General features: G+C 55.5%; 1 protein-coding gene across 2 annotated transcripts; it reads right to left on the bottom strand.

The window, feature by feature from the left end:
• Positions 1 to 217: 217 nt before the first annotated feature.
• MFHAS1 (multifunctional ROCO family signaling regulator 1) lies at positions 218 to 21,020 on the bottom strand. 2 transcript variants are annotated; one of them, XR_011096405.1, is made up of 4 exons: positions 17,730 to 21,020; positions 4,504 to 4,630; positions 2,959 to 3,391; positions 218 to 2,280 (listed from the first exon to the last, which is right to left on the bottom strand). XR_011096405.1 is itself a non-coding variant. In XM_068681667.1 (3 exons), exons 1-3 carry the CDS (start codon positions 20,842 to 20,844, stop codon positions 3,388 to 3,390), a joined length of 3,246 nt encoding a protein of 1,081 aa, XP_068537768.1. In that variant the 5' UTR covers positions 20,845 to 21,020; the 3' UTR covers positions 2,958 to 3,387. The 2 variants fall into 2 exon arrangements, 1 of the variants encoding a protein (XP_068537768.1); XM_068681667.1 differs by lacking the exon at positions 218 to 2,280 and having other exon boundaries at positions 2,958 to 3,391.
• Between the last annotated feature and the right edge of the window lie 259 nt (positions 21,021 to 21,279).

Genomic DNA, 21,279 nt, shown 5'->3' with positions numbered 1-21,279 from the left:
ACCCTAAGGCAATAAATAATGAGAATAGCAGCTAGCTGACAGCTCCTTACTCCCTGTAACGCCTGCTTGACCACTGATAGTAGCTCTCTTCCACAAGAAGAGAAAGAGAAGAGAAGAGGAAGAGGAAGAGAGCTACAATTAATCCCAGACCCTTCCAGAGGCAGGGCCCAACGAGGCACTGGAAGAGAAGAAGACAAATCAAACAGCTGACCTCTCCTTGAGATTTACATCACTTTTATTTTCAGTCATTTTGGTGAGGATGTGTGGGTGTGGTGCATGTACGTCTGGGCATGCATGTGTGTGTGTGCAGAGTCCTGCCCAGTTATGTAAATCATGTGAATACCTGCAATTATAGTTCATGAACTGAGCCATGAAGCATGTGATGAGTGCTACACTGAGGCCTGTTCGCTCGCCTCTTCTTGTGCTTATTGCAGTGCAGCATCTCCATCTCCCCCCCACTGCCCTTCCAAGGATGGCAGCCCAAGATCCCAACCAAAGGCTGCTGGGGGAGGCGAGCTGAACTCCAGGATTCCCTCACCTCACTTGGTGTGTCCATACCATCACCGGTTCCTTTTAACGGAGCCAATTCTGTCCCTTTGCAGCGAGGGACCCCTACTACTCTGACAAATTTTAACCAGGTCAGAGGAACAAAGGGACGGGAACAGGACGGGGACCCCGTGTCACGTCCAGTGCTACAGCACAGCTAAATGCTTCTCAGGATGCTGCAAGGGAGATGGCGTGTTTCCATAGCCCCCGGCCTCTTCAGTTTGATTTCAGAGACTGCAAGGTAGGTTAAATCCTGATTTGGTCTCTCTTTCTGTTTTGCTTTAACACTGAATCCCCCAAAGTCAGAGCAGAGACAGAATGCAGACAGGAAATTAGTCAAACCTGTCCCGGCCATGGGGCAGGTTGGGACCAATCTTACATCTGTGACCTTTCTGCCTTTAGCACGGCTAAAGCAGAGGTAAGCCACCATCCAGGATCTTCTGCAGTTGTCAGAGGCCTCCAGGTACTCCTGCAAGCCCTAAGAAGAGCTCGGTATGCAGCACTCTTTGGGCTCCACCTCACCATATCTGTGCTGCTTAGGGACGTGCCATTTCTCCTGCGTTACGCGGACCCAGCAGAAGGCAAAGCTGCTGTTGTGGGAGTTTCATGTGGACGGATGAAGGCTTGAATCCCACATCTTGCTTCAAAGTGTAACACGAGGCACTCCGGGACATGCTCCAGCTGCTGACAGTCGCACAGCTCTGCTCCCAAACCTGTATGGACCAGTCTGAGGAGGAAACCAACTGGTCGGCAAGCAAGAGATCTGCAAACCAACGAGCAAAACCAGCAAGTCCTCTCAAGTCAAGTGAGCGTCTGGTACCAGGAGATTCCCCTCCTACTCCGAAGGGGTCAAAAGTCACTGTCAGCTCCACAGAGAGACAACTCATACCCCAGGTCCTTCCTACCCTCTTCGTAACAAACCTTCAGGAAAGGCTGCAGGGTGCTCCACAACGGCCTTAGCCATTGCTAACAGTTCAGTAACTCTCCGAGCAGGGACAAGAACAGAGCAGGAATGAAGAGTGCTCTGAGCTGCGCGTCTCTGCTCTTAGGGCAGCACCTTTAAGCCCTCTTTCCTTGTGGTTTGACTCAGGAAAAATGACAAATCCTTCGAACATACAGGGCACGCATCCCTGGGGCTCAGGGCTGTTACGTGGGGTCTAAGAGAGAGGAGCTCAGCGAAGGGACACTGTGTGCAAAGGATCCCAGGACGCATCCTTAAAAAGAGAGCAAACGGCAGAAGCCAGAGGGCTAGCAGCCACTCGGCACGGTTCTCCTGCACCGATCTCTTACCTGACAGCTGCAAACGGGAGACATTTCTGAGCTGCATAGAAAATTAAATGGCTTTTGCGTATTTAAAAACAAAAAAAACAACAACAAAACAAACAAATAGAAACGAAAACACGGTCACGCCAGTTACTGAACGGCGGGTGGATGAGCGATGATGGTTTCACATGAAGCAGACCCTACTCGACTGCTCTCCGTACTGCCCTGCTCCCGGCGTCACGGCTTCAGCGCACGGAGGGCCGAGCCCTTGCCAAGGGCCGGGCGGTGCCGTGCTCCTGCCGAGGTGGCACTGCCACCAGGCGAGGTGGCGTCTGCTCCGTCCCCTGGCTCCTCCGGCACTTGCACACCCCGCTGGGAAACGGGCCTCCGGCTGGAGAAGGCTTCCAGTTGGTGATTTCTTTGCAACGTGGATTCCATGCAACAGCACAGCAACAAGTTCCTGTTTTCTTCCTACGGAGGGCAGAAAGAGAGGTGAGTTGTGGAAAGAGCAGGCGACGACCTCCCGGCACGGGAAGCGACAGCACACGGTGCTCTGACTGTACTGGGCCCTCCGCGTTTCACTGGCAGCAAAACAGGAGCAGAAAGTTTCCTAGCAGTATTCTGAGCACCACTCGGAGAAATCTCCCTTGTCTGCCCCGCCACCCGGCCACCACAGGCAATTCGGGCTGGGTTTAGCTACGGCGATCAACTTGGTGGCTTCTTGGTGGCTTCTCGCTGCCACCAAGCTTCAGCTGCCCGTTGCCAGACGGGGCAGGTCAGCACATCAAACCCCAGCCCCAGCTCCCCGCCTAGCTGGAACTACGCCCAGAAAAGGCACGAAGGTGACTGAGCTGCAAACTCCTACTTGGCAGCTTTCCACCCCGAAGTTAGGAACAATGCCTTTCTTTTTTTTTTTTTTTTACCACCCTGCTCCCGCGTCTCCCACTGGCACGGATTCTGCCCTGCATTTCCCCACGTTTAGCCCCTCGGGCAGGGACTTTCGGCAGCCTTGCACGCAACGCTGATATTTTAAGGACCAGAAGCCAGGGAAGCGTCACCTGTGCAAGAGCTGCAGATCCCAATGTTAAAGGCTTTGCAAAACCGACCCCCCTCCTCCCCAAAGCCTTGGCCAACTGCCCCGGAACTCACTTGTCCAGGAACAAATCCAGGGAATCCTGCTACAGCTCGTTTCAAGAGGCTTTCCTCCAAGCAGGTCTGAGTTAAATGGTATCAAGAACATTTTTTTACATTCATCATGAGATCCAAATGGGTTTTCAACACACAATCAGTGGGTCCACAGAATCCTATCCCCAGAGCTTTCCCTTGGGCCAGCGGCCCTGCCATCCGCAGCAATCCTTTTGCTTCGTGTCTCCTTGTCGTCCCCAGCTCCCAGGTGATTGTGCCCGCTCCAGCCACGAGGTCCCCAGCAGGGAGCTGCCCCAGCCCCGCAGCATCTCGGAGTCCCAAGTCCCATTGTTCCCCATCGGCATGCAACTCCACAACCGGAGAGACGGGAACACCGTAGAGCATCAGCCACCTTCTGCCCAGTGGAAAACCTTTGGCACCAGTACTGATGGTTTATCTAGAGAAGCAAAGGACGGAGAAACAGCAATGAGGCAAGGGTTCATACCGCCCGTGACGAATAACTTGAGACACAATTTTTTTAGGCTGTTAAATACGGAGGGTGAGATGTTTAAAAGTAAGACGGCCTTTTTGAGAACATGAGTTCCCTCGCCAGCAAACGGCGGAACTGGGACGCAGCTTTAGAGACTGGGGAGGTGAGGAGGGAGGACAGGAGGACAAGCCACAGACGTGACGCTGACACAAGACTGCAACACCACAAGCTGGGGTGGGACACATGCTGTGTCAGGCACACACGGGAGGACCAGAAACCTGGGCAGTTGTGGCCTGGGGCTTGGGAGCTGCCAATCGAGGCAGTTATCTTCTCTCCTGACCCAAGTGGGCACGTCAGGGGTGCCGTAAGGCAGAATTCAACAATCATTCCTCACCCACGGTACAAGGAGGTCAGGGCCTCTGCCCAGAGGGACACCACAACGTTGTGAGACTGAGCCAAGAGCGGTGCTCAGATACCGAGCGGTCTTGTTCAGCAAGGACAAGCGCATAGCCCTACATCTAGGGCAGGACAACCCCACAGACCACCACGGGCTTAGGGCCAACTGGCTAGGGACCTAAAGGAGAACGTGCTGAAGCTAGCAGTGCGCACTGTGGTGGTGAAGGCCAGCCTGAATTAAAAGCAACTCAGACTGGATGTCAGTAAAAAAGCTGTGCCCAAGGAGAAAGTTCAACTTCAGAGCCCGGAGAGGTGGTGGCACTTCCATCCCTGGCAATCAGCAGCCCTCACCCATACAAGGTCCCAGGCAACCTGACCCAGCTGTGGGGGCGGCCGCGTGTGGAGCAGGGACTGGATTGAGACCTCCAAATATTCCTTCCTACCTCAACTCACCCATGACTTATCTCCTTACAGATGTCTTGCATCTGCCACGGCACAGCTCGGGGAACCTCAGCCCACTTTCCTCTGACCCTTTAAGCGAGCTGTCTGCACCCACAAATAATTAGAACTGTCCCTGGGCTGTGGAGCTGTTACCTTCCCAAAAAAAAAACCCTTAGTGAGGCCACGTTTTAGGCTTCCCAGCGTGCACTGGCAGGGAGTGGGGGTCTGCTTTCAAGGCTCACTTGGAACAAGGGCTGATCACAGTAGGAGTGGGGGGGTAAACCAAGGCAACATTAACTCGCTCGCTGCCGTTCTTGGGACAGATGATCTCCGTCAGTCCCTCTGGTCTTGGCTGACTCAGCAGCTCTCCTGCGAACAAAAGAGAATGAGAACACATAAGGACTGGCAAGGCAGCGTTTCCCAGACATCCTTTCTGCACGCCCTCCCCTTTCCCCCCACCAAATAAAGGTCCCCGATCAGTGCAAGTGGGCGCTGTACGAGGGTTAAGTGCTGCTGTAACCCAAGCAGGTCTCATCCACATAACCGTGGGGAACATCACGGTGCTTACAGCTTGGAGACGTGCTGCTCCCCAGAAAAGGAACATCTGAACATCTGCCTCCTTCCCTGTCTCTGCTTTGAATCGCCTCACGCGGACGGGAGAGCTCCCCGGGGATTCACAGCATCTAGACGGAGCCTAATGAGGTGGTGGCTTATAGCAGTGGGCGTTTTAATTAGGCTTTAGGCAGATGGGATCCACAAGTCTACCTTCAAGCTGCGTGTGAGAGAAGACACCGGCCTGTAGCATCAGCAGGGTAATTAGCAGGCAGCTGAAGCTACAAATACACGCCTTATTGTTCAGCTCTGCGTCCTACAGCCACGCACAGCCACGAGGCTACCCAAAAACCAGCTGCCCTGCAGCTCGAGCAGAGGGCTGCTGCACAGACCCTGCCACGACCGCCTTTGGTACACGCCAGGAAGCACTGGTAGGTGTTATTTTTGCAACACTTTCAATGCTCTTCCTTTAAGGAAGTCTAGGAAGACCTCAAACCAGCCACAGACAAGCATGCCTTGTAAAACCCCTCACATTATCTCTTGTTTTAGCCCCAGCCAACCCTAAACGTTGTGGCTGTTAGCTGCTGACTCCAGCACTGCAATTTCTGAGCTGTCCCTACCTAGGAGCTGTCCTGCTACAGCTGAGCAGCCAGCGTGCATCTTTCAGCTGCCCGAGCAGTGTCTAAAAGCAGGTAAAAATACACCAGAGGATTCCCCTCTCGCTGGGCACGCTCCCTACAGCTGCTGTGGGATTGCTGTGACTTCCCATCGGGGCTCGGGGCCACCCTATACCCTGCTGAGCGTGCAAGCCCCAGCTCCCAGCCATGCCCTGTAACGTTACCCCAGCTCTGTGTGCCCGTGGCAGCGGGGGGGCCCTCGCAGCACGCGCTCTTCCCCTGCCAACTGAGCTGCCTCGGCTGTTACTGGAGATATCGCCGAGCTGGCAGCTCCCTGCTGCTGGCACCCTGACGGCACGCAGCCCAGGGCAGTGAGACGGGAAAGCCAGGTGCCGAGATGTGCCCAGCTCCGAGAAATTTTCCAAAATGCTCACGTTTTCTTCCTGCTCCTCCTCTAAACCGTAAGTAAGCCCGCACAGGACTGTCCGTACCCACCAGCTGAGCAGCTACTGCGAGCTGTCCCCACTACAGACAAAGCAGCTCTGACCCTCCTTGCTTTTCAGAAAGCACCACTTGGTATTGTCACGCAGAGAGGAGGGTTTGGCAGCAAACAAACACGCACAGCTCCTCAGTTCGGGCTCACCCCCACGTCTGCAGCCTGAATTCCCACTTGGTGTGCCTCACCTCACGCCCACGCTCCAGCCCGAAGCGGGAGAGCAGGTTTGAAGCCACCCAGACACGTCTCCCAGCACAGAATCGTGACAGTATTTGCAATTCAAAACTAAATCTGCACGGCTGCGTCCTCAATTAGGCGAGCTGTCATACATCACGAGCAGCGCTGGGGCTGCCGAGCACGGCAAGCACAGGGCTCTGTGTCCCAGCCCAGGCTGACAGCCCAGAAGCTGCATTACTGAAAACACCAGCTCCGAAAGGTGAGTCAGGGAATCAGGCAGCATCACGTGCTGTACAGGCAGGGCGAACACCCGCCGGAGCTTACACCAGGCCAGTGAAGTGAGACCGGTCTGGCTGCTTGAGCTTTCGCCCCAGTTTCCATCTCCCCATTTCGGGGATCCTCAGAGGGAGATTTCTCAAGCAGGAGAGATTACTTCAGGGTTGAACTGCAGAAGGGCAGGAACAGGAGTCTTCAGGGTTGCAGCAGGGAGGAAAAGAATGAATTAAAGGAAGCCCTGTGCTGCCACAGGAGAAAAAGCTAACGCTTCTGCGTGGCTCAGAGGAGTTGCATCTGTCCCATGGTCACCCTCCCGGTATTTTGTGCCAGGAAGAGCTCTCTACAGGACACAGGGGAGGCACTTCTGTTGTTTCCTGTCGTACGTGCTTTTCTGTGTTCTCAGGAACAATTTTGGTTGGATACAAAGTCAGGCCCGTCCTTGCTTGGCTGGGGTTTGCAGAGGGATGCCTCCCTCGGAGCCCCTGCCAGCAATCAGGCCACGCATGCCACAGAGCACACTTCAGGACTTCAGGAAATCGCCGTGAAATGCCAGATAGCCCTGACGAATCGGGGTTAGGAGGGAGGCTGAGGGTAAGAAAAGCGAGCACTTGCAAGGGTGTTCGGTTACCCCGTGCTGGCAGCCAGAGCAGCCGGGCTGTCAGGATACTCGGCTGCCTAACAGGCAGAAGGGTTTTGCGTACAGGGGAGGAAAATCCCACGAAGGCCGCTTGCCTTCTGCTGCACTTTCCACACCACTCCCAGTGCCATCCTGATGGCATTTCTCATTTCCATGCTGTCAGTCAGGATCTGGGCTCCACAGGGACAGGCGAGTAATGGATGCACAGGATCCTGGCGGTGTGGCGCTGCTCACATCCCTCTTGCTCTCCAGCCTGCTTGGGACCTAGATACACCAGCCGTGCCTCATGACAGGGGCTCATGAAGAGCAAAGTCCACAGCATGAATGGAAAGCTCCATGAGCCTCACGCTGCACTCCTTGTTTGTAGGAGCTTAAAACGAAACCAAAACCAATCCCAGCACGTGAAGGTGCCCCGACAGAGAGAGCACTGTGGGAAAACCAAGCGAGAAGCAAGAGCTTCTCACCAGCTAGAGAGGGGAAGGCTGACTTAAGAGGGGTAAATACCTTCCTCCTTTCCCATTTAGTGACCATCAGCCAGTGCTGTCACAGCAGCAGAGGATGCTGACACAGCCCCGTGGTTGCAAAAGCTCTGGGGAAGCCTTTGGCACTGGACCGAGTGCACCTTGGGCGGAGAGCTTGGGTGGATGCGTTTCAGATGCTTCACTCGGCAGGTAAATGAAAGTCATGATTCAGAATGCCAGTTTGCATCCCATTTACATTGCAGTAATTTCCCTGGCATGAGTTATTTGAACTCATCCCCTGCTAATGCTTCCAAGCAAAGCGCAAAGCTTCCAAGTGCAAAACTTAGAAAATATTATGTTCGTCCCAAAACATCAGTTAGTAATCTTTTCCTCAGGCCCACAACAATTAATTGTAGTTAGAGCTGAAATTCAATAAAAAAATAAAACAAAAAAGAGTTCCAAACCCAGACTTCTTATCGCCATACTCACAAACCAGAATGGAGACAGCAGCAGTAAATCATCAAAACAACTCCATCAAAATAGCCATCAGGAACAGCCAGGAGGACGTGAGCCTTCCCACCTCCTTCTGATGGTATGAAACCAGCAGCTGAGGGAAACGAAGGATGGCTGGCACCTACCTGAGCCCACACGGGTAGCAGAGCCACCCACCAGGCACAAGAAACATCTCTGCTCTTCCTGCACCTCACGAACCACTGCTCACAGGGAGCCTTTCTGCCAAGTACCACTGTCACCTCAGCAGCAGATGGGCTGTGAGGAGAGGAGGCTGTGATTTGTGATGTGAACATGACGATGTTTCTCTGCGCCAGCCTGCCAATCTGTTTCACATAGTATTGCAGCACAAGTAGCCTTCCTCGCCCAGCTTCATCCTCACCTGCCCTGCCAGGCACTCGGCCCTTGCGTTTGGATGCCTACCTGGGCACTTTGCTCTAGGGAACCTGCCCTAGCAGCAGGGTTGGACCCGATGGTGTCTGGAGGTCCCTTCCAACCCCTGCAGCTCTGTGATTTCCCAGTGCAGCGGGGCAGGTGGTAGCCACGAGGAAGTGGCCAGAGGTGATAAGTGAACAGGACAGCATCAAAAGCTCAGGGAAACAAAAGCAGGGTAAAAGCTGGAACAGAAAATAAGGAATCTGCCAAATTTTGCTGCCCTTCTCATATCTGCCCTAAAAAGCCTCTTGGAATCAGCAGGCTGCAGCACAGCATTTTCTCAGCTGACTGCAATATGAAGTCATGAAAAATTGATTTGCCTCATTAACATTTTAGGGCCTTATTAGCTGGAACGAAATTGATTGTCAAGGCATTTTAAGGGCAAGTCACAGCGCAACAAGCTCGGCACGAATTATCCTCAGCCTGGAACAGAAAGAGGTCTGTCACTGAGTGACCACATCCAAAATCTACCTTTTGGCTATTTTTAATTCCACCCACCCAACCGTACCTGCCACGGACACTTCCTTGCTCTGCCAAGGCGAGGGACCAGCTGGAGAGCAAGCTGCAGCCAGCCCCAGCCCGGCTGCTCTCACCCAGTGCCAGCAAGGCTCTGCAGAGCATCCACCTGGGTACCAGACCCCTTCCGAAATCAGTAATCCCAAAGCCCCTATACCCTCTCACAGAGGAGCTGCTGAACTTTCTCTCTCAACCAGACAACTAGCACACCACAGGTCCCACTCAAGGGGAAAAAAGGGGAAGAGAAAGGGGAGAAAAGAACCCGAAAGAGCTCTCAAAGCCATTCCTGGGATAAATATAGCTAACAGACACAGTTTTCCGAGGTGGGTAGGGAGTTACCAACACTGCTCAGCCTTCTGCTAACTCTGGCTCTCTGTGTTTGGGTCACAAAATGTTAAAAATGGGCAATGTGAAAAGCCTGGAAGGGACCCGGGTGGTGGGAGGCTTCCCAGACCCAGCTCTGTGAACTGCAGGCAGCTGGTAAGGCAGAAGCAGGTTGCAGCCTGATTGTCTGCTAAATTTAGAGGAGAATTAGGTGACGCCACGGGACATTTTTCCTTGCAATGCTTTGGAAACAGCACCCAGAAATGGCTGATGTTTCTTTGCGGGCTCCAACACAGTTTCTTCAGTATGTCCTTAGGTGCAGTGCTTCTTCCTGGTGAGACACAACACGGTGTGGATTTGGCCGTAAGCTTGAAGCCACGTGGCTGAAATCAGAGCACCAGGACCAGCAGCCAGCTCTCCTTTTGGTCTTACAGGTTGGGGCTGCTGTTGGCTTTAAAGCTCTGCTGGCGCACGTGGCAGTGCCCAAAGCAGCAGTCTAAAAGACATCAGAGCCTAGATTTCGCTAGGCCAAAGGAAGTAGAGAATGGATCTATTTAAAAATAATAATAAATCTTCCCCATCCACTTGATTCCAAGTATTTCTGTTATTACCCAAACCGCTGCCTTTGAAGTCTCAGCGAGCTGCTGGATTTGCACTGCTCAGTGGTCAGGAACAAAGCGTTGTCTGTCCTTTTACTATCAAGAGCTTTACAAAACCTTTTTCTACTTGTTCCCTTTTCCAGAGAACGAGAACTAATCGTTTACTTTTTTTTCCCCAGGAAAACCCCAGCATTTCCAATCATTTAACCACCCGAACCCTCTTGCTTCCTAACATTCAACCAGGTGACGACTAACAGGTATATATCAAGGTTATAACTAGCTTTTGCTTAAAAACACATTTCCCCAAGTGAAATTGCCTATTTATGGACGTCTGCGTATTGCTTTTGCTTATTTATGGACCTAACATTACAGATTGTTTTACTACCTCTGCTGAAAGCAATTCCTGGCAGTTTGTATTCTGCCGTTGGAACAGCTTCCAAAAAGATAAGTCGTGCGAGTTCAGGAACACTGGCTTTGCTGCTTCACTCATTGCCTGCTAAACGCCATCTGGTCTTGGGTTCTCAGGGCCCCAAAATAAACTGCAGCATCCTCCTCCCTCTGCCGTTTAAAAAGCGTTTCTCCCATGGCAGTCACGTTTGCTACTGAAACAGGAGGGAGCTCTGGGGGCTGCGAAGAACTCGTCAACCTCCCAGGGAAGCAATAGCATTGCCAGGAAAACATTTCACTCTGCCAGAGACCTCAGAAGAGAGGATGAGCAGGACTGGAAAGGTGGGACACTTGCTCTGAAACGCTGTCTAGTGCCCATGGTTCAGACTCTAACCAGGCTGGCTCGGAGGGGAGGTGAAGCAGATAGAGCAGCTCAAGATAAAGCCTCTGCAGAAAACCAGGCAAAATGCTGGCACACGGGAGGAAGAGATGGCAAGGTTCAGAGCTGCTCAGAAGCCTCGTGTTAGTTTAGGCCACTTTCCACGGGACGATGGCAGAGCCACAGCCAAAGAAGTAAGAGCAACCACACCAACTCACACAAAGTGCTGTTATAAGAAAAGCAAAGCCCACCCCTCCTTGGACTTTCCCACAAAAGAGCATTTAAAGGGAGGGAGCACTGGCCTGACTAGGTCAGAGGCTGGTTGTGGCCTTGTTGCTCCCCCACACCTCTCAGCCTCCTGCATTTTTCTTAAACACGCAAGGCAGGAGGCCAGCCCTCCAAGCAAGGCGAAGCTTTATTAAAAATGACTGCTGATTCAAAATGAGTTTTAAATCCTTTTTGTAGTGATGACCGGATTAACTGCATCTCGCAGCGTTACGCAACGGGGGACAGGGCAGCAAGCAGCACAGCGTGCCATCCTCAAGGGGCCACGACTCTGCAGCCCCAGCATTCACCTGCAGCACTTTTGGGACAGGGCTTGCTGCAGGCACCCCATGGGAGCAGAATCGCGTGCCAGCCTTGCGTGACGCAGAATAGAAGAATTGAATTCTTCTTGAGTAGAAGAAGGTGTTTTTGTGACCCAGCTTTCAGCCAGAGGTGCTGTTGTGGTGTAATACTTCAGTCACGCACTATCCAAAAGGCAGGTAAGGGCAACAAACCTCTGACCTGGACCCTGGCAGGGAACACACGACAGACAAAGCGTTGTGCCATTACCTGCGGCGAGCTGGAGGCTTGGCACCGACCAAACTCCAAGTGCCTCCACCCAAGCACCCAGCCTGCCCCCAGGGGAGGCTCAGCTCCCTCCCACCAAGCACACCCAGCCACGCTCAGCTGTTGGCTTTTAAAAGGAGGCACCTTTCAGCACCCGAGAACTGCAGTGCCAACAACCCATGCCACCCATGCAGAGCCACACTGTGTTACCCAAACCCCAGCATCGCCATGCCTACCTCAGCACAAAGGTGGATTTTTAATTATTTTTTAAATCAGATCCCAATGCGAATCACTAATTTGAGCGCTATCTCACCTTGTTTGGCAACATTTTCCTAACATCGTGTTCTGCTTCACTGCAGGCACTCCAGAACATGCCTGTGAGTACGAACACCATGCGCTGGAAGGACTCCCTCTGGGCACACGCGTGTTCCTCCGGGAAATTACAGGCTGCTCGCTTACTGAGGTCGGCGTGAAAATGTCACCAGGGCAAGATCACAGCCTTCCCCTTCTCCAGTGAGCGAGGCTCCCTGCCCCAAGCTCCTGCAGCACAAATTCCTGTACAAAGACCTGACTGGACCTGTTGGCGAGGTCAAAGCACACACGGGTTTCATGCCCCATGCAGCCCTCGGGCACTGTCACCGAGCTGAACAAAAGTATCTGGGGATGCCTGAACTTCCACAGTGAGGCTCCTATCAGCTCCATTTTCTGTCACGTCTGTCCATTGAAAGCTTTAAAAAGGTATGAAATAGTTTCTTGCTCAGCAAAACTCTGGGGTACTGCAGTCAGCAAGTGACAGCATCTCTTAGAGAATCACAGAATATCCCGAGTTGGAAGGGACCCACAAGGATCATGGAGTCCAACCCCTGGCACCACACAGGTCTACCCCAAAATTCAGAGCTATGACAAAGAGCACAGTCCCAACGCTCCTTAAACTCCGACAGGCTTGGTGCCATGACTGCGTCCCTGGGGAGCCTGTTGCAGTGCGCGACAGCCCTCTCAGTGAAGAACCTCTTCCTGCTGTCCAGCCTGACCCTCCCCTGTCACAGCCTGACCCCATGCCCTCGGGTCCTGTCACTGGATAGCACTACAGAGAACAGATCGGCGCCTGCCCCTCCACTGCCCCTCGTGAGGAAGCTGCAGGCCGCCATGAGGCCTCCCCTCAGCCTCCTCTTTCCAGGCTGAGCAGGCCCAGTGCCCTCAGCCGCTCCTCATACGTCTTCCCCTCTAGGCCCTTCAACACCTTTGTAGCTGCCCTCAGAGGCCCGGCACTGCAGCACACGAGCACTGCCTCACAGAAACCCACCCCGAATAGATTTAAGCTGTTCTGTGGTAAAAATAACGGCGACCAAGAAATGTTGTGTCAGCTGACAAGGAAGGGAAGCTCCTTTGGGTAGATTTCCTAAATTTAGCCGCTTTGATGGCTAAAAAACTCATTTGGACACGAGTTCTCCACACCCAGCATGCACATTGGTATCTTCAATAAGGATGTCAAAATCTTGCTCAGACGAAGAAAGAGGCTGTTCAAAGATGCAGAGAAACAGGGAGCTAAAAATTCCTCCGGTTACGTAAGGTGTCTGCCTGCCCTGGAAGCCTGCCACCAGGCACCCAGCAGTCCTGCTGGAAAAACCCAGCTGCACCCGGCCAGAGGGCAAGAAGCACAGCTCGGACGGCAGGGGAAGCACACACGCGACCCTCTGGCCACAGCACAAAGTTATCTCCAGGAAACTCCTCCAGCAGGGATGCCCTGGCACAGCCTGCTTGCTCCTCTGCGGGGACGGAGCACGCTGGCTTCCTGAAGATAAGGCCGAGATGAGGCTTCCCCAGGAAAGCCAACCTGTCAAAGGGCTTTTTGGGGACTGCTTGGAGCCACGCTGGCCGTACCAGTTTCGCTGCCTGCTCGGTGATGTGGTGGTGCGGGCTGCTGTCACCCACGAAGATGAAGAGGGAGGCAAATTAGTCAAACAGCTCCATCCCGAGCCAACCTCTGCAGATTTGGGTACTGTAGGAACCACGCCGGATTCACTTTTCCAGGGAGCTCATCAACAACCCAGCCCTGCCACAGGGCAGGATGTGCCCCTTATCGAAGGGCACTGCTCACTCCGTAGTGCTGCAGAGGAAAATATGTAGAGGACATGCCCTGTGAGGCATTCAGCACACAGAAATTGTAGGGTTCATTCAAGAGAGAAGTCTTGAGCAAGGTGTGCTGGGATCTTGCACTCCATTAGGACAAAACCCTACAATATTGGTTTGATCATAAAAATGACTCTTCCTGGGCTACGCAAGCATCACCTCCAAGTCACTAGGTGGGAAAAGCAGACAAATAGGGGCAGGGTTTGAGATTCAGCCTTGGCTTGTTCTGAAGGTTACCTGCCTCTACAATCCAGTTCAATCTGATCCTCTGATCTTCATGCAGTGCTAAGTCCCACTTCCTCGCAGAAGTGCCTAGCTCATCCCAAAGCTGTTGCCTGGTTCATGCAGAACGGTCACTTCAAAGAAACCAACGTCACCTTGTGAAGCCTGGAGGTCCCAGCCCGGTGTCGTGCCCACCCCAAGGAGCCCAGGCCCCAGCTGACACCGCTAAATGGGCACACTGCGTACCCACTGGTATGGGAGAAGCACAGAAAACAACCACTGGTGGGGAAAAAAAAAGAAAAGAGGGGGCAAAACCAAAACCCACACGTGAAATTAGGGTTACGTACCAAACCACAACCAACACAGGCAGCTCAGAGCAACGACAGCTCCATACACTGGCCACAGGCAGGCTGCCCCTAACCACAGCGCCTGCAAGATGCCGCTGATCGCTTCGGCAACCCCGTCAGCACCAAGCCTCAGCCACGAAAACACCACAAGTACAACACGGCTTCAGCCTGCTTGGGCACAGCCAGAAACCCTCAGAGACACTGCAGCTGAACACCTCGAGTGAAGTTCACCACTTGTCCTGGCTTCTCCCAAAGCCAACCAGCCCACGAGCACATTTCGGGTCTTGCATCCGTGAAGAGCTGACTGCATCTGGCACCAGCCAGTCCTGCTCCCTCCCTCAGTTAGACACATCTGCAAGGCAAGGGCACGTCCCACAGCCAAGGAGAGGCAGGTTACAGGTCCCACTCAGCTTTATCCTGATCATACAAGTGATAATGCCTGATGCTTATGCTGCGTGCAAGACCTGCCCCTGGTTCAGTTGTGCTGTGCCCTTCAGAGAAGCGTAACAGCCCAAACAGATGTAGCATCTACTTTGGAAATAAGGCATAAAGAGACTCCACCCTCAAATGGGGACAAGGAAAGGCTGCCAAATGCTACCATGATGCTCTACCATCATGCTCTGTAACCAGCAGGTACTGCTCTACAATTGTTGGTACAAAAGCCCAGCTGCTTGTAATTTAATTAAAAGAACAATTAGACACCTGACATGAGCCCTTCGTTAAGCAGCTCCAATTCTGGAGCGTCTTCTGAACCTTTATGAGAAAACCAGTCCCACCTGCTCCCTCCTAGCTTCGCACAGGACTGGAGAGCATGACACATCGTGCCGGCTCTGCCTCACCATCTCGTGACTCCAGCCCAGCCACCGAGGGAGCTCACGCTTGCTTCTGATCCTGCTGCAGGGATGTCAGGCATGGTTCCCTCTGGGTCAACACCCGAAGGGAAGGCTCAAAGAGGACAGAGCCAGGCTCTTTTCAGTGCCAGGACAAGAGCTGATGGGCACGAACTAGAACACAAGAAGCTCTGTCTGAACGTCAGGAAGGATTTCTGTGACGGGTGGGTGATGGCACGCTGCAACACCTTGCCCAGAGAAGCTGTGGAGGCCTCCAAAATCCTCCTTGGAGATCTTCAAAAGCCACCTGGATGTGGTCCTGGGCCACCTGATATCGGTGAGCCTGCTTGAGCAGGGAGGCTGGGCTCGGTGACACCCAGAGGTCCCTTCCCACCTCAACCATTCTGCAGCTCTTATGTCCTCTCCGTGCTGATAATTCACAAGAGGGTCAGCAAGGCAGACGGCACTTCCCTCCCACAGGAGAGCTCCTGCTAACGCTCAGCTTGTCTTGCTCGTTACAGCATTTTGCCATTTTTCTGCAGCAGACACAGCCCTTGGCTTTCTTGTACCTGTGTTCATCCAGGCAACTTCAGAGGCAGGAATAAAAACAAAGGCACTGGTCAGATACGACCACCCCAAATGGACATCAGACACGAGCTCACCTTGTGCAGAGCACAGCTCAGAAGAACCTGCAGCAGCCTGGTGCAGAACAAGGTCTCCCCATCCATTTTTTTTATCCAACATCACACACCACCTCCTCACACACTCCTGGAGCACCTCTCAGCGAAGCAGATGGGCTTTTACAAATCTCTGGCCCAACCAAGGTCAGAAGAATTCATCCCAAACCACTGCACAGAAATTAGCCAGCTCCTTAGTAGCCAGTTGCTACGCTGCTCTTGGATCTCTTTCACCCTGCAGTAAGCATGCACACATGTTTTGTCTAACTCCATGGACAGGCCAGCTAGAAATCCACTGCTCTGCAGCCCCTTGAAAGACCCCTGCAGCAGCAGCACGAGCTTGCAGGGATGGGTCTTTCTTAGCCTGGAAGGCATCCTTTTATTTACACACAGCGTGAACATAAAATAAAAGGAAAAAAATAAAAAAAAAGCACCAACATTCAACGCAGCACTTACTGGACAAGCAGATGACTGCAGCCTCCAAGCACACAGATTCCAGCTCGGATGCCAGTTCAGTTACTGATTCACCCAGCCACAAAACCGTTTCAAATGGGAAGACTTCCTTAAAAGGACCCTGCCAAGTCACTTTGAGCCAAGCTTTATTTCGCAGTTTTTTTGCAATAAACGCTCAGGAGACTGAATCCAGAATCTCAATCCTCATTAACCATCACTGAGCAGACACTGCCTCGTTCTCAGAGAATTTCTAGGTGTGCACCGTGTGCACACAGGCTCGAGAGGGCAGGGAGGCAGAGGAAAAGCAAGGATTACCCCACAGATCTCGAACACCCAAAGTCCCCTCCTGGAAACGGATTCCAGGGAGAATTTTGGATGCCCACACCACGCGCCATCAGTTGCGTGGAGGACAGCACAGATTGCACAACCAGACGCACAGCCAGGGCCAACTTCCATTTTTGAGCACAAATCTGGCAGCGCCGCCACAGAAACATTTCCCTTATTAAGGTCAACGGGCTGCGAAGCAGCTCCTTAACGCAGCCCTAAAAAAAGCCCACGGCCCTGTTTAAGAGCTAGCAGCACCGTGCCGACCAGGGATTTCCACCGGCAGAGCTTGGGAGGAAGCAGACACCTCCAGCACCACGCGTTTTCGTACCGTTGGACCACCTACGTGCTGTCACAAGTGACACCAGCCGTGCCTCAGGCAGGGAAGAGCGAGCTGTGCAGCACGACTGTAACTTACACACACCTCCTGTTCGGCAAAACGAGGAGAAAAAACTCCTCAGCTCCACGATTCCCATGGAGAGCTCCCGGCCAGCCTTCTGTTCGCAGAGCAGAGACGGGCACCAAGGGGGGGTTGGAGGCCTGGCGTGCCACCCCGCGCCCCCAGGCTGATGGACACAGGTTTGAGGGCATTTTTTTTTGTTAGGAAGGAGAAGAATTTTTAAGAAAACCATCCGACAGATGCACAGACAGTGAAACATCTGGAGGTGAGGTACACAGAGCAAGATGGAGCATCCCTCTTCCAGGGAGGAACACCTCCTGATAGAGTCAGGGGGGCTCTCAGCCAAGAGAGGCCAAGAGGGCTTTTTATTCAGGGCTACGGAGACCCACACAGCCCTTGTCTACCAGCTGGAGGTTTCCTGCACTGCAGGGCACGTTTTGGGGACAGGAGGGAGGACACCGAGGGACTTTTAGGCATCTCCATGTGTTTACAAATGGCTTAGAAGAAGGGAAAGCTGGAGGGTAAAGGGAGTTTGGAAAAAAACCACCAAGCCACTCCAGGAAACCCAAATCAGGACAGGACAGGGCCTTCTCAGCAATGGCATGGTCAATGCTCGGGGACAGAGCCCCAAAATCAGAGAGAAAAGACCTGGCCAAAGGGGGACGTAGCACCCCCCTCATCTCAGAACAGGGTTATTTTAAGCCTGTCTCCTTGGAGCTACCCTAATATTTTCTCTCATGACTCAAGTCACCAGGAAAGGGAGCTAGAGCAGAGGAGGTTAAAAAAAATAAATAAAATAAAAGCAAGCTGAGATTAACAGCACGAAAACCCCTTGAAGAAGGCACAAAGAACCAGGAGAGGTGACAGGAAAGCGGCGTTTCGCCTTACCTGGAAAAGTGTGCGGGTTCGGCGACCCTCTTTTAAGGCACTTTGAACAGAGGACGTGCACAGTGTAGTACAGGCCCGGCCACTCCTGGAGCAGGACATTCAGTTCTTCCACCAAGGGGGTGATGGCTTGCCAGGCCGTCCAGATATTCGGGAGGGACGCGTGGCTAGCGATCGATAGCGTGTCCGGCTGGAGAGCCCCCCTGGCTGGCCGGTAGCTCACCACCACCGGCACCTTTCCCCGGTAGGCGTAGATCTGGTACTTGCCGTCCGAGCGCTGCACCACGTGGCTGTTGATCTGGACGCTGTAGCGCGCGAACAAGCCGGGGGGAAAAATGAAGGGGAAGCTGTACTCGATCTGCAGCTGCTCCACCACGAACGACTGCCCGCTCAGGTTGGCGCCGTGGATCCAGGCCTCCGCGTGGGGCACCTCGTTTTTCACGTAGCAGGGGAACTTGTACCAAGCAGCGGCGCCGTTTAAGGGCTTGCATTTGGGCTTGTTGACGCAGTAACACAGCCCCATCTTCTCCAGCAGCTCCAGGATGAGCTGCAGGTCCTCCCGGCTCTGCACGTGGGGCTTGAGGAGGAGGCGGATAACGTGAGCGGGGAGGAGGCCGTGCAGCAAGAAGCCCTCCACGTAGTGATGGAGCTGGGCGGCCCGCAGCTCGTCGATGTGGCTGTCGCTGAGCAGCTTCTGGAGCAGCACGGTGGCGTCCTGCTGGCAGAAGACGTTGAGGATGTCGATAAGCCGCGGCAGGTTGTGGAACACGTACTCCCGCAGCGTGAGGTGCTCCTCGAAGTAGAGCAGCTTCCCGCTCTCGTGCAGGTAGGACAGGGCGCTCTGCAGCCGATCCTCCGTCAGGCCCGCCTGCAAGCCCAGCCGGGCAGAGTCCCACCAGCTAAGCCAGAGCTGCTGGGCTCGCGGCTGGAAGTGCAGCTCCTCCAGCACCTGCCAGGATTTGGGCAGGACCCGGTGCAGGTTGGGGAAGATATCGCGGTGCTCGGCCACCGAGAGGAGCTTGTCCCGCAGGCGACGCACCTGGCAGCGGTCCCGGCAGCTGAACGGCAGCACCGGGGAGAGGATCTGCGGGCGGTGGTTGAGAAGGTACTGGAACTGAGCTTTTTTTCGCCTCAAGTTCTTGTCCGAGACCCCGTAAAAGGCAGCGTGAGGACTGGAGCAGCGCAGGTCAAAGTCCTGTCCCAGAGCTTCATCCACCTGCTGGACCAGGCTCTGCAGGCCCTCGGCATCCCTCTTCTCCTGCTGAGCGATCTGGTGGTGGATGTCCAGGCACTTCTCCTCCAGCTCCCGCTCGGCACAGAGGTCGGCGTGGGTTCCCACCATACACACCACAGCGTGGGGCACCTTGGAACCCAGCCAGTGCAAGAAATAGCCCACCGAGGGGTAGAAGTGCTGGGGGACGTAGGCACTCAAATTCACCACCAGCACGTACAAGGCTCCAGGGGAGAGGAAGAAAGACTGGATCACGTCGTAGCTCGGGTCCCCTGCCAGCTCGTACACGATGAACGTCAGGCCCCGCTCCGCGTCCGCTGTCCAGTCCATCACCTCGATGCCCTTGCTGCCTGACAGCCCCGGTCCCGATGGCACCTGGGAGGCATCTGGCGGTGGTGCAGGGCACGGTGCTTCTCCTTTCCCTCGGTGGGAGGGCACATGAGAAGGAAGGTCCTGCTGGGACGCGTCCTCCGGGAAGGGGCAGCACGCAGCCGGCGCTCTCCCAGCGTCCTGCTGCTGCCCAGGGCAACCCCTGGGCTGGGTGCTGCCCGCATCCAGGCTCCCCAAGTCCTCCTTCTGCCCGTCCTCCTCCATCAGGCATCGCCTCAGCAGGGTCTTGCCCGCGTCCTTCGGGCCCATGAGGACCAGCTTGAGGCGGGGCTTGAGGGCGGGCTGGGAGTGGGCCAGCTCCTGCTGGTAGGCTGCGATGTAGGGGATGCCCTTCATGCAGACCTCGTAGGGAGGCTGGATGAGGGGGTTGTCTTTGATTTTCCACAGGGTGACGCGGGAGAGCTGCCCGAAGCCCTCGGGCAGGATGGCGATCTGGTTGCCTTGCAGGACCAGCTCCTCCAGGCTGTGCAGGAGCACGATGGAGTCGGGCAGGTAGCGGATGCGGTTGTTGTCCAGCCAGAGGGTGCGCAGCTGGCGGAGCTGGCAGAGGCGAGGGGGCAGCATGGTCAGCTGGTTGCGGCTCAGGTACAGCTCCTCCAGCCCCGGCAGCGCCAGGACGGCGGCGGGGAACTCGGCCAGCAGGTTGGAGGAGAGGTTCAGCATCTTGAGCCGCTGCAGGCTGCCAAAACCAGCGGGCAGCGCCCGCAGCTGGTTGCCGTCCAGCATCAGGCTCTCCAGGGCGCCCAGCTGGCACAGACCCTCGGGCAGCGCCGCCAGCCCCGTGCCGCTCAGCCAGAGGATCTTGAGGCGGCGCAGGGCGGCGATGCCTTCGGGCAGGACCCCGAGATGCCGGTTCCCGGAGCAGTCCAGCTCCTCCAAGGCGGCCAGCTCCAGCAGCACGGCGGGGAAGGCGGCCAGCTGGTTGTGGTCCACATCCAGGGCGCGGAGGTGCCGCAGGCGCCCCAACCCCTCGGGCAGGCGCCGCAGGCGGTTGAAGCTGAGGTCCAGCTCCTCCAGGCGGCCCAGCTCGCCCAGGGCTCCGGCTCCCTCGGCCCCCAGCTCGTTGTGGCTCAGGCTCAGCTTGCGCAGGCCCCGCAGCCCCCCCAGCGCCCCGCCGTCGCCCAGGCCCCGCAGGCGGTTGTGGCTCAGGTCGAGCTCTGCCAGGCGGCCCAGGTGGCGCAGGGCGGCGAGGGGCAGGCGGCTCAGCCGGTTGCGCCGCAGGCTCAGCACCCGCAGCCCGCTCAGGGCGGCGCCCACCTCCTCGGGCAGCTCCTGCAGCCCCCGCCCGCTCAGGTTCAGCGCCTCCAGCTCGCCCAGCGCCGCCCGCCGGGCTGCGGGAGCGATGCTGGGGGGCTGCGGGGGGCCCCCAGGCGGGCCCGAGTCCTCGGCGTTGGGCTCCGGCTCCGGCTCCAGCTCGGGCTCGTCCCGCAGCTTCCGTGCGCGCAGGGCGGCCTCACGCCACAGCCGCGCCGCCTTCGGGGGCTCCGTCTGCGCCATGGCACCGGCAGCGGAGGCGGCACCGGGAGCCCCCCGCCCGCCCGCCCTACCTGCAGCCGCCGCCGCTGCTGCTCGCCATGGGCGCGGCCCCGCAGCCGCCGCCGCCGCAGCGGGCTCGGGGCTCCCCCGGGCTCCCCGCGGCTCCGCGCCGGCACTGCCCCGGCGCCGCCCCTGCACGTAGCCGGGGCGGGGAGGCGGGGAGGTGGGCACGGACCGCCCCGCAGCCGGGATGGGCCCCGGGGAGCCGGGAATGGGGGGATGAGGGGTGGGGGAGGCTTGCCCGGGGGCCCCCCCCTGTCCCCGCTGCGCTGCGGTGGGTCACAAAGCACGGCTGGGGCACCCAGCGCTGCTCCTGCGCCCAGTGAAAGGTGGTTTTTTTTTCTTTAATCCTAAAAACCATCACCAGCAACAACCATAATTAACCTTCCTTCCCAT

This window comes from Anas acuta, chromosome 4, assembly GCF_963932015.1.
Source record: "Anas acuta chromosome 4, bAnaAcu1.1, whole genome shotgun sequence".
Taxonomy (NCBI): Eukaryota; Metazoa; Chordata; class Aves; order Anseriformes; family Anatidae; genus Anas; species Anas acuta.
The sequence above is the reverse complement of the archived record's forward strand: the minus strand, read 5'-3'. Positions and strand labels throughout refer to the sequence as shown.